Consider the following 12,867-nt stretch of genomic DNA (forward strand, 5'->3'; position numbering starts at 1 on the left):
AAGTCCCCAGGAGCAACATAATGTTAGATACTGAGGTGTGTTAGAGTCCGTGGTGATCTCAGGAACGAGAAATCCATAAAAGCGAAGAGAGGTCATTTATCCGCTTTCTCCCTCTGTGTGTGTGTGTGTGCATATTCATTGAAGCATTGTTCTATTCGCAGTCTTAATTCTTATCTTGGTTCCAGGCCGGTTCACATCTGGTAAATCTTTCAGCTCAGTTTATCACTGAGTGTGTGTGTGTGTGTGTGTGTGTGTGTGAGACTGTGTGTATGTGTGTGTGTGTGCGTGCGTGTATGTGTGTGTATGTGTGTGTGTGTGTGTGTGTGTGTGTGTTTAATCCTCGGTGCTGTAACTCTTCTCTATATGTTCCGCACAAGCACATAGACCCATTTCCCTCAGCGTTTCCATCAGTTCCTGGAAAAGCTGGCGAGGCAGGTTGTTGGACCCTCCTCCATTCGAGCTGTCGGCCCAAACTTTAAGCATCTGGTACTGGGCCTCCTTGAAAGTTCTGTTGTCCCGCTCTGCCCGGTCAATGTCCTGCTCGGTGACACCGAGGTGTCGGACAAGCTCCTTAAACCGCCCCACCGGAACCACATCCAGAACTGAGTATATAAATTGGTGAGCTAGACAGCGAAAGAGGAGAGAGAGAGAGAGAGAGAGAGAGAGAGAGAGAGAGAGAGAGAGAAAGAGTAACACATGAGTCACAAACCAAGTCCAGTTGGTCATCTCCGCCCATCACACACTCACACACACATACAAACACACGCACACGCTGTCCCACACAGCAAAGCACAGGCTTACACACACACACACACACACACACACACACTTACTTTTGATCGGTCTCGGCACACAGTCTGGGAGTTTCCTTGAAGTTTCCGTCTCAGGCGGCAGGGCAGGGACAGGAACGCTGCAAACTCTTTCATTCGAACTGGGTTCACTGATGAGGATCTTCAAAGAGAACAAACACAATTTAAACACTTCATACAAGCTGTTCTCCCACATAGCCACAGCTGTATTACCACATATGTAAAAACAGTGTAATTTATGGAATACAATATCAATTGTAACACTGCACTGCAGAATTGCACATTAAATATTATTGCCTATAAAACTGGTATACCGTTTAAGTTCATTATCAAATATTTATAATATTTATTATATTATTATATATACAGTAATTATATTTACATACTTGTGTGCCTGTCTCAGTGAGTTTTATAAGCTACTTGTAAAACATAAAACATCTTCCATGCTTTTGGCATGTTATATGTTTAAAAAAAAAAAAAAAAAAAAAAAACATTGTAAAACCATAAAACCATCTTTCCTTCTAAACTGCACACTGTAACTTCGAGCCCCGCAGGGTTGCCGTAGCGATAAAGGATATGATTCATGCCTCTGCGGTTTAATATCTTGGCAAGATGCCAAACCTCCTTGTGATTTGGGCGTGACAGGGGAAATAGTTTGCGGGTCAGAGTGCACAGGTCGGTCTTACCTCGGTGCTAGATTCAGGGACGCGGGGCTTCTCTGGGCGGAAGAGGGATTTAATCTGCTTCTGAAAGCGTTTGATTGTGCAATAGCCGGCGAGAGCCAAGGCGAAGACTGTACCAAGTCCGAGCCCTATCAATGCGATTACCATTCCAATGTGACCTGACAGAAAGAGCAAAGGGCGAGTGAGTAATAAAGACAACGATTACAACAACATCACATCTTTCTCTTTCTCTCTATCAGTTTTGCTAATGCTGACACTTGACACGTTCACGCTAACTCGATAACGACAACAGCAAATCTCGACCAATCAGCTGCGATAACGATAACGAAACGTCTCGTGTAACACAGAAACACGTACTCTACCTACGATCTTCTTCGTGCCCAGTCAGTCCGAGTACAGGGTTTGGTTCGCCTTCACAAATATTTTGACAAATTTGAAAAAATACTTTTTTTAAAATTCACTCCTGAGCGCTCTTGTTACTGAGAGAGCATGCGTGACTTGTGAACGTGCCTGTCTATTGTGTAAAATGTAAAACTCCCTCATTTCACACAAGAGAGTAAATTCACCCTCCAAATTACAGCTCTCTTTTTTCACTAAACTGGGATTCGAGGAGATTATTTTCTGTAGTTTATCTAAAGCAACAGTGGAGTATTTTAGGCAAACAACACTGCAAAACCCGGTGACACTGGAGTCATTTTAACATAAATCAGCCCATGTGATAAATGCTTTCACAATTCACTGGTACCGACGTTCACCCAAACACACAGAAAAACTAGAGAGTTATTAAACACTAGTTATTCACCTTGAGAATTTTTTGGCCGTGTGCTCGGAATGGGTTCACTGGGTTGGACAACTGAGGTTGTCTCAGATGGTGAAGGGTATGGACAGCCACTGAAACTGCAAGGACACAGATACATATAAATAAAAGATTAACAGATAGATAGATAGACAGACAGATAGATAGATAGATAGATAGATAGATAGATAGATAGATAGATAGATAGACAGATACATACATACATACATACATACATACATAGACAGACAGACAGACAGACAGACAGACAGACAGACAGACAGATAGATAGATAGATAGACAGATACATGCATACATACATACATACATACATACATAGACAGACAGACAGACAGACAGATAGATACATACATACATACATACATACATACATACATACATACATACATAGACAGACAGACAGACAGATAGATGCATAGATACATACATACATAGACAGACAGATAGATAGACAGATACATACATACATACATACATACATACATACATACGTAGACAGACAGACAGACAGATAGATAGATACATACATACATACATACATACATACATAGACAGACAGACAGACAGATAGATGCATAGATACATACATACATAGACAGACAGATAGATACATACATACATACATACATACATACATACATACATACATACATAGACAGACAGACAGATAGATAGATAGATAGATAGATAGATAGATAGATAGATAGATAGATAGACAGACAGATAGATAGATAGATAGATAGATAGATAGATAGATAGATAGATAGATAGATAGATAGATAGATAGATAGACAGATACATACATACATACATACATAGACAGACAGACAGATAGATAGATAGATAGATAGATAGATAGATAGATAGATAGATAGATAGACAGATACATGCATACATACATACATACATACATACATACATACATACGTAGACAGACAGACAGATAGATACATACATACATACATACATACATACATACATAGACAGACAGACAGACAGATAGATGCATAGATACATACATACATAGACAGACAGATAGATACATACATACATACATACATACATACATACATAGACAGACAGATAGATAGATAGATAGATAGATAGATAGATAGATAGATAGATAGATAGATAGATAGATAGATAGATAGACAGATACATACATACATACATACATACATACATAGACTGTTAATTGATTCAAACAAGTGCATTATTGTGTGGAGCCAAACTGGGCCATGTAAAATCATTTAATCTTTTTTCTTATTTTTGTAGGGAGACAAGTAGTCTCTCTCACTCTCTCTCTCTCTCTCTCTCTCTCCTTCTCTTCCTCTCGCTCTCTCGCTTTCTCTCTCAAACATACAGACACACACACACACACACACACACACAGAGAAATGTTAATATAGATACTGACTTTCCTACAGGTCTGCAGTATCTGCTGCTGATGGGGTAGTGGTTGTCCTCACACACACACAATGTGTCATTTGCTCCAGTACCTGACAGAAGAAAAAAAAAACAGGAAATATAATTAACTTGCTGACACATACACATCCAGAAGACCACACATGACCAAAATAATGTAAGAGAAGTGTGAAAACTTTCCAAAAATGGACTACATTGCCAAAACAAACATTTCAGGATGTTTCTCTCTGTCTCAGCACTACTTATGTAAGTCTGAGCATTTACTGTTATGTCTTAAACATTTCGTAAGTTTAGAATTTATAAAGAATAATAATTTTGTATGTTGGTTATTCATCACTGTGATTGGATGTTCACATCATGTGACAGTAAAAAAAAAAAAAAAAAAAAAAAAACAAGCAAGCGATTTTTTCCAAAGTGTGGAAGACGTTGTGACTAATGTTCCGTTAAAAAAAAAACTGTTCCTAAGTAGATCCATCTCTTCTCCAGCTTGTTTCCTTGAAGAGTGAGACATCCACCAGTAGACGAACCACAGACATAGTTTACACTCATGTGCAATACTTGGGTATGGTCACACTTAAACATCTGTCAACACACACTACACACACACACACACACACTTACATCCTCCAATCTTTTTCTGGCCAGGTCCACATCTGGTGCAGCGTTTGCACTCATTGTTCTTCGTGTAAAATTCTAACTTACAGCCACACACTCTGTCTCTGTGGGGTTCACAGGGTGAAATTTCCAACTCTAAATCTGTCAGAGAAGCATCGGAGAAAAACACGAAAGAAAACAAAAGTTATGAGAAAAGCAAGACACAAGACAAAAAAAAAAACGTAAGCATATCTCTTCGCCTACAACATACTACAGAAACTACTATACTTGTTTGGAAATATACGACTTGTATGTTTAAGAGAACGTTACCTTTGCATCTTTTACATCGGAAACAATTCCCGAAGTAGTTCAGCTTGTCTAGAAAATACCCCGCTTCACATTTCTCACACACGGACCGCTGTCCCTCGCCAGGACATTGCTCCTTCAACCTGTAACCTAAAACGAACGAAAGGACAGAGCAAAAGATAAATATTTGCGTGAGCTACCGTGAGAGTTTTAAACTTAAGAGTTAATGTTACTCGGATTGCTCCGGACAGACAGGTAAGGAGGCTGAATTATGTCGTCGAGGTAGGTCATTGGACCGCCTGTGTGATTGACAGGTCTGTAGTGAGCGGTGGACTACCTGGAGGGCACTTGTCACAGCAGAAGCCAGAGCCCGTATCATTCCTATAGTACTCGTTGTCTTTACACGAGCCCACCGCTATCGCGCCAGTTGATTGGGCGAAAAGAATCTGTGGAGGGAAGGGGTGGATATTTGCAAATGAGGACCATGAAATGACAACAAATAATTAACGAGCTCATCAGTGTCATGGGTGGATGAATCAACTGATAATACGGATGCTAATACGGATAAGAGGCTGGTCGTAGTTAGCAACGGTTCTATGTGTAGAAATGCTGTTTTTTAATATCTTATAATTTCAACGAAAATAATGCCAGTGGTCATATATGTATGTATGTATGCATATATGTATGTATGTAGGCTATGTATGTATGCATGCATATATGTTTGTATGTAAGCTATGTATGCATTAGAAATCTGTAATCCGGCCCTGCTATCACTTTTACATTTTTGCAACAGTCAGTGGGTCTATTTTCGTCATTCCTGCCCCTGTCCGTGAGAACTGTCGCGCCGTAATATGGTGTGTCATTTGAGTTCCTCACCGTTAGAAACACCACGTAGAGCCGTGCTTTTCCCCTTTGCATTCCTAGCTCGCGCCTGTTCTCCATACTGACATTCTAGACTTTGCGTCGTTACTCCGTCGGACCAGAATGAAACACAGTGACCTGAGCAGAAACAGGGAGGGTTGGTAGGAAAAGAAGGGGAATTACCCAAAAAAGGCATAAAACAGATATAATATACTTTTTTGAATGGAAAAATTGTCCAAATCTTTTTAAACTTGTGGCCGTTTCCTCAAACAAGAGTGAGAATGCTGTGATTTCGCAATGCCACACCAACGAATACGGATCCCAACTGTCAGTCATACGATAAAATAAATGTTAAAAGTCATTAAAAGCTGAGAAACATTACTGTCAGTGGGCTGATCCTTCGTTTTAAATCAAAGACCCTGACCAAATAGGTTAACCACTTAAATTAAACGAGCCGTCATACTTTCCTGCCAATTTTTTGCTTTCGATACCAAACGCCCACTACAGCGTAGCCACAGCTCGCGATATTGATCTGAAAAACTACGGAGCGAAGAGCCAAAAGAGCCCATTTTTTTACCTCAGTATTCTGGTATCCAACATGTAGACATATCCTGTCTTGTTTCCTGGGAGTCGAATATGATTTAGACAGCCTATATTAAACTCCAAATCTAATATAATCTGGAAATCTCTCTCCTTCGGAGCGCTTCCTGCTTTGAGACTTTGAGGAAAGCGGGTAGGCTTAAACGGGAAATCTGTGTGACGTCTCGCCCCTCCTCGCCGTATTATTATAAAGAGAAACTTAAGCATTACACGATGTGAACCCGCAGCCGTGTTCCCTTGTTACTACCAGTGTGATTTCCCCAATCGCTAAATTGATTTCACAAAATAAAAAACGGTGCCTCTGCTGATGTATGGAAGCGGCTTACCATATCATGAGCGTGATTCTATAATTTATTATAACAAATTATAATATGATTGTAACGTATTATAACAAATTATAACGTGTTATTCTGGAATATTAATTGTTAACGATCGTATTTCTGCCAGTGACATTTCGAAAAGTGCGATTTTGAGAATTGCAGTGACATTTATGTTAACTAGTGTGTACCAGGAAACAGTCGAAGCGAGTGTCAGGCTGCCTGGTCACACTTTCAGTCACACACTTTTTTCACGTTTTATCTCTCTATTTCTGGAGATAGTCAAACGGACTTTCTCTCTCTCTCTCTCTGTGTGTGCTGTGGTGTAAGGGCGTGCAAGTGTTTCTGTATCTGTATCTGTACATATGTGTATTTGTAAATGTAAAGTATGTGGATGCATGCATACTTGTGTGTGTGTGTGTGTGTGCGTGTGTGTGTGCATGTGTGTGTGCGTGTGCATGTGTGTTCAGAAAACATTTTCACACTGGCCAGAAATGCATGACAAACATACATTCATACACACACGTAAATGTGTTCTCCATATACTGTTTATTATCTACAGTTCAAGCAAAAGAAAACAGCAGAACCGTTGTGTAGTTTAACTCAAAGGTTTTTTCTTTGATTCATTTTTTTTTTTTTTTTTGTAAACACTGGACATGCTGAGTTCAGCTGATTTTGTAAATACATTAGTGTGCAAAAAAAAAAAAAAGAATTTATTGTTTAAGCAGTCAGTTCATTGACTATTTAAGATACGAGAATATACTATAATTAAGTTTTTTTTTTAATGACTTCAGGCAAAAGTAGAAAAGGCTGAAATGCTAAGATTCTCTCCCATAATCTATAGTGAGTTGACAGTAAATGCCTGCAGAGTGAGTGAATACAACCACTGGCAACGAGTCAGCCATCCGAAAACGCGCCACTAGCATTCGCCTGCCCCAGTGCGGTGAGTGGTGAGGTATTCATCTGTAACGTAGCTGACTTACGCAGAAACAGGGTCTCATATCCGCCTCTGAGAATTCGAAGAATACATTGGTCCGCGCTCTCTCTCTCTCTCTCTCTCTCTCTCTCACACACACACACACACACACACGCTTTTCTTCGTAATGTATGTATGTTTTCACCACTGTTTTTTTTCTCACAGAGATAAAAAGGTTTCATGCCTCGGGCTGGCTCATCGGTTCAGTCCCCCTTAAATAGCACGTTTGTTTCACAGCGTAGTCACGGGCAAAATTCAGTGCTCGGCTGGGTCATTTTGTCACTCGGACCACTCATAACCAGCAGCAACCGCGCGTCACCCCAAGACCCTGTCTTCTCATTTTCAGTCACGTATGTAAAAGCAATATTACACATTTCGCGTGATGTCGTGCCATGGCGGTTTCTCAACTTCGGCTCTTTATAAAGACCCACAAGATATCAGAATTACACACAGTTCTAATTAACTACTGATTAGCCTTCTTAGCCCTTGGCCTTTTCACTGTAACCAGAACGTGCTGTCCTGTGGGCAACCAAAGTAGAAGGTACTAAAAATCCTGCCTTAACAAAGGGATTCAAGAAAAGGGTCAGCGTGTCAACGTTGCAGTGAGACGAAGGACGTGAAAGTAATGTGTGTTTTTATAAATTCTTCAGTTCAGTGGAGCGTTGCGAATCGTTTCCTTCCTCATAACCCCCACATCCTGTCTTGCTTCACCAACGTCCTGTGTGAAGTCTCTTGAGACTAAAAAGTACGTAGATGAGTCTCCTAAACTAGATTTCAAAGTCAGTTGAAAAGCAGCCTCATCAGAATATTAAAAAAAAAAGAGGAGGTTTGCAAGTATTAGATATTCCTACGAACCGTGCACCATGACAGGAGCGCGAGGTAGCGCTGTTTCATCGCCCACATTTTTGCCTTTCGACAAAACTCTAAAATAGCAGTGGCTAATGCCCAGTTTCACTTCTGCGGAGCGACTGCAACAGGACATTTTTGGGATTTTCTTTTTCAGTTCAGTGTTGACAACGCTGATTAGGCTACACATGTCCTCAGAAGGCCAAATCGTTGGTTAACCGGGTCAGATTTGTTCATTAAAAACAGAGAGAAATACGTATCCAGAACACTCCATTAGCCTTGCTAAGCAAATACAGGGACAGTATATATAGTTACATATGTAATTTGATGTCAAATTATAAATTGAGAGATGAAGATGAATATGATGTGACTGGACATCTGAAAGATACGCGACATATACGACAAATGACTGCTGAAGGTAAAGTCCGTGAAATAGGTCTATTTCATATGATCGATGGGGCAACGTTTAGACTCATCCAGCCTTTTTTTTTTTTTTTTTTGGTGAGTTCCACAAATTATCATGTAGTTGTCATGTAGTTACGAAGTACACATCACGTGCGTTAAAGCAGAAGATGAAACAAACTCGACTCGACCGATCAGTGAAGCATTATATGGGGCCTGTGTCGTTCCCGGGAACGTATTGTTTAGCTATAACAGATGCAAACACTGCAGACTTTAAGACAGAGAAATTATATGAACCCAACATCAATAAAGTTTCAAATGAGTCGTTAATGCATTTCGATAGATAAGGCCGTTATGTTTTTCGGTCCTTGTCACTGACCCTCCTCCAGAGCTGTGATTGACAACAGAGAGGAGTGAGTCTCCCCGTCGTCTAGGTGACAGCAAACAGCTGGAGGTGATGGTCTGGCAGCAAGCGCATCACGTTTTGTTAAAAGAAAAAAAAAAAAGATTAGTTTACGAAAAACACTGACTGACAGATTTACAGGAGATGGTGCAGAGACAAGCCGTGATAACAGTGTTGCAGAATTTACTGGAAACGAGGCGGCGGTTTTCCAAACAGGACGCCTGGCATGCTGCGCTGTGAAGCAGCAGGGAGCACAAAAAACGGATATGTTTATACATACACAGTCAGACACAAACAGACACACACACACACACCACACACACACACACACACCACACACACACACAAACCATTAACTTCCTATTTCCCCCTTTGGAACATGTTTTCGTTTTAAATAGGCAAAAGAATGTAGACACAGACCGCTGTTACTTGTATCAGCTTTGGAACACAGACAAAGGTAAACTCCTCTAACTCCTGTTACTGTTCAATGACGATGTTAAACAGGTAGAATATGGACAGCACACAAATTGTACAGTGTGTTTGACTTACTCCTTTGTAGAAAGTTGTGCCTTGTGTCCACAACCATCGAGAGTCCAGCCTGTAAGAGTTAGGACAATATTATGGCCAGTAGGTGATGTGTTATTTTTTAACAGGGGACATGGGCCTACGGTCACTGGCACTACTCTATAGAGAGTATGTAGGGGGATGGCAGGGTAACAAAGGGGATGCATTTTGGTCATTTTACTAACAAGGGGGATGGCGTCCCCCCGCCTCAGCCCCCTGCAAATCGCCTGCTGACTATGGCTCTTTGAGGCTTTGCAGTTTTGTTCATTTGGTTACCAAGTACTCTTTTCAAGGGCGACCTTCAGGAAGTGGGGAGAGGAGAGATAACAATAACATAACCCCTCCCAGTCTGAAAATGTGCTCTGTGTGTGTGTGTGTGTGTGTGTGTGCATGTTTTGTGTGTGTGTGTGTGTGTGTGTGTGTGTGTGTGCATGTTTTGTGTGTGTGTGTGCGTGTGTGTGGGATGCATGTTTTGTGTGAGTGTGTGTGTGTGTGTGTGCGCGTGTGTACCTGGTGCAGATTTTGAATGTGCATGTGTGCTTGTGTGTTCGTGTGTGTGTGTGGGGTGCATGTTGTGTATGTTTGTGTGTGTGTGTGTGTGGGATGCATGTTTTGTGTGTGTGTGTGTAGGGGGGGGTGCATGTTGTGTATGTGTGTGTGTGTGTGTGTGTGTGTGGGATGCATGTTTTGTGTGTGTGTGTGTGTGTGTGCATGTTTTGTTTGTGTGTGTGTGTGTGTGTGTGTGTGTACCTGGTGCAGATTTTGAATGTGCGCGTGTGCGTGTGCGTGTGTGTACGTGTGTGTGTGTGTGGGGTGCATGTTGTGTGTGTGTGGGGTACATGTTGTGTATGTGTGTGTGTGTGTGTGGGATGCATGTTTTGTGTGTGTGTGTGTGTGGGGTGCATGTTGTGTATGTGTGTGTGTGTGTGTGTGTGTGGGATGCATGTTTTGTGTGCATGTGTGTGGGATGCATGTTTTGTGTGTGTGTGTGTGTGTGTGTGTGTGTGTGTGTGCGTGTGTACCTGGTGCAGATTTTGAATGTGCATGTGTGCTTGTGTGTACGTGTGTGTGTGTGGGGTGCATGTTGTGTATGTTTGTGTGTGTGTGTGTGTGGGATGCATGTTTTGTGTGTGTGTGTGTAGGGGGGGGTGCATGTTGTGTATGTGTGTGTGTGTGTGTGGGATGCATGTTTTGTGTGTGTGAGTGTGTGAGTGTGTGTGTGTGTGTGTGTGTGTACCTGGTGCAGATTTTGAATGTGCGCGTGTGCGTGTGTGTACGTGTGTGTGTGTGTGGGGTGCATGTTGTGTGTGTGTGTGTGTGGGGTACATGTTGTGTATGTGTGTGTGTGTGTGTGGGATGCATGTTTTGTGTGTGTGTGTGTGGGGTGCATGTTGTGTATGTGTGTGTGTGTGTGTGTGTGTGTGGGATGCATGTTTTGTGTGTGTGTGTGTGTGTGTGTGTGCATGTTTTGTTTGTGTGTGTGTGTGTGTGTGTGTGTGTACCTGGTGCAGATTTTGAATGTGCGCGTGTGCGTGTGCGTGTGTGTACGTGTGTGTGTGTGTGGGGTGCATGTTGTGTGTGTGTGGGGTACATGTTGTGTATGTGTGTGTGTGTGTGTGGGATGCATGTTTTGTGTGTGTGTGTGTGTGGGGTGCATGTTGTGTATGTGTGTGTGTGTGTGTGTGTGGGATGCATGTTTTGTGTGTGTGTACGTGTGTGGGGTGCATGTTGTGTGTGTGTGTGTGCGTGTGTGTGTGGGATGCATGTTTTGTTGTGTGTGTGTGTGTGTGTGTGTGTGTATATGTGTGTGTGTGTGTGTGTGTTTGTGGTGCAGGTTTTGAATGTGCGTGTGTGTGTGTGTGTGTGTGTGTTTGTGGTGCAGGTTTTAAATGTATGTGTGTGTGTGTAGATGGATGTGGGAAAGTGAGGACATTTTGGGAAAGTGAGGACATTTTGGGAAGTGAGGCTGGTCCTCACTTCTCCAAAGGCCTGTTCAAGGGTTGAGACTTGGTTTTAGGGTTCGGGTTCAAATTAGGTTTAGGTTAGGGTTAGGGTAAAGGGTGGGGATAGGCATTTAGTTGTGATGGTTGAGGTTAGGGCAAGGGGCTAGGGAATGCATTATGTCAAATGAGTGTCCTCACAAAGATAGAAGTTCAAGTGTGTGTGTTGTGTGCGTGTGTGTGCGCGTGCGTGTGGGTTAGTCAGAGTTGAGGACCTGTCTGAGGTGAGGAGGAGCGTTTCAGTCGTCAGATGTTTACGAGCAGGAGCCTGAGCAGGTATCACATGCATTACACAGAAAGGGAGCAACATGTGAGGACCTTAAGGTAAATGATCCAGAAATACATAGCGATGACACAGTCCGGCATCCAGACGAAGGCAGTTGCGCGTTTAGACCGAGGAGATAGCGATCAGGCAGTTCAGCGCGTACAGTCACGTACACGTATAGACATGAGATGAGACGTGACGTTACCTGCGTGCCACCTTTTCTTAATCCGTTTCCTCCTAATGTTCAGACAAGTCGCACAAAACTTTGCACAGACCTGTGGAGCCATAGCCGGTACCTGTAATGTATCCTAATGGTAACTCCTAATCATTCTGTTTGTGTGTGTGTGTGTGTGCGCGCATGTGTGTGTGTGCTTATGTGTGTGTGTGTGTGTGTGTGTGTATGCGTGTGTATGTGTGTGCGTGCGTATGTCTGTGTGTGTGTGTGTGTGGGTGTGTATGCGTCTGTGTGTATGTGTGTGTGTGTACACATCTGTGTGTATGTGTGTGCGTGCATGTGTGAGTGTGTGTATGTGTGTGACTGTGTGTGTGTGCGTGTGTATGTCTGTGTGTGTGTGTATGTGTGTGTGTGTGTACGTGTCTGTATGAGTGTGCGTGTGTGTGCGTGCATGTGTGAATGTGTGTATGTGTGTGCCTGTGTGTGTGTGCGTGTGTATGTCTGTGTGTGTGTGTGTACGTGTCTGTATGCGTGTGTGTGTGTGTGCATGTGTGAATGTGTGTGTGTGGGTGTGTATGCATATGTGTGTGTGTGTACGCATCTGTGTGTATGTGTGTGCGTGCATGTGTGAGTGTGTGTATGTGTGTGCCTGTGTGTGTGTGCGTGTGGATGTCTGTGTGTGTGTATGTGTGTGTGTGTGTGTACGTGTCTGTATGAGTGTGCGTGTGTGTGTGTGCGTGCATGTGTGAATGTGTGTATGTGTGTGTGTGATTTTGAAGATTCTTTGCACAAACTCAAATACTCTAACAGTTAACACAGTGTAA

The 12,867-nt window shown here is 42.3% G+C and overlaps 1 protein-coding gene across 1 annotated transcript; it reads right to left on the reverse strand.

Moving 5' to 3' along the window:
• Positions 1 to 323: 323 nt before the first annotated feature.
• On the reverse strand, positions 324 to 6,163 carry tnfrsf1a (tumor necrosis factor receptor superfamily, member 1a). Its single transcript, XM_030784837.1, has 10 exons — positions 6,073 to 6,163; positions 5,511 to 5,633; positions 4,972 to 5,080; positions 4,659 to 4,784; positions 4,356 to 4,490; positions 3,727 to 3,808; positions 2,295 to 2,389; positions 1,496 to 1,650; positions 834 to 951; positions 324 to 623 (listed from the first exon to the last, which is right to left on the reverse strand). The coding sequence occupies exons 2-10, from the start codon at positions 5,574 to 5,576 to the stop codon at positions 334 to 336; spliced, it is 1,176 nt and encodes a 391-aa protein (XP_030640697.1). The 5' UTR covers positions 5,577 to 5,633; positions 6,073 to 6,163; the 3' UTR covers positions 324 to 333.
• Positions 6,164 to 12,867: the final 6,704 nt, after the last annotated feature.

The sequence above is a fragment of the Chanos chanos genome, chromosome 9, assembly GCF_902362185.1.
Source record: "Chanos chanos chromosome 9, fChaCha1.1, whole genome shotgun sequence".
NCBI lineage: Eukaryota > Metazoa > Chordata > Actinopteri > Gonorynchiformes > Chanidae > Chanos > Chanos chanos.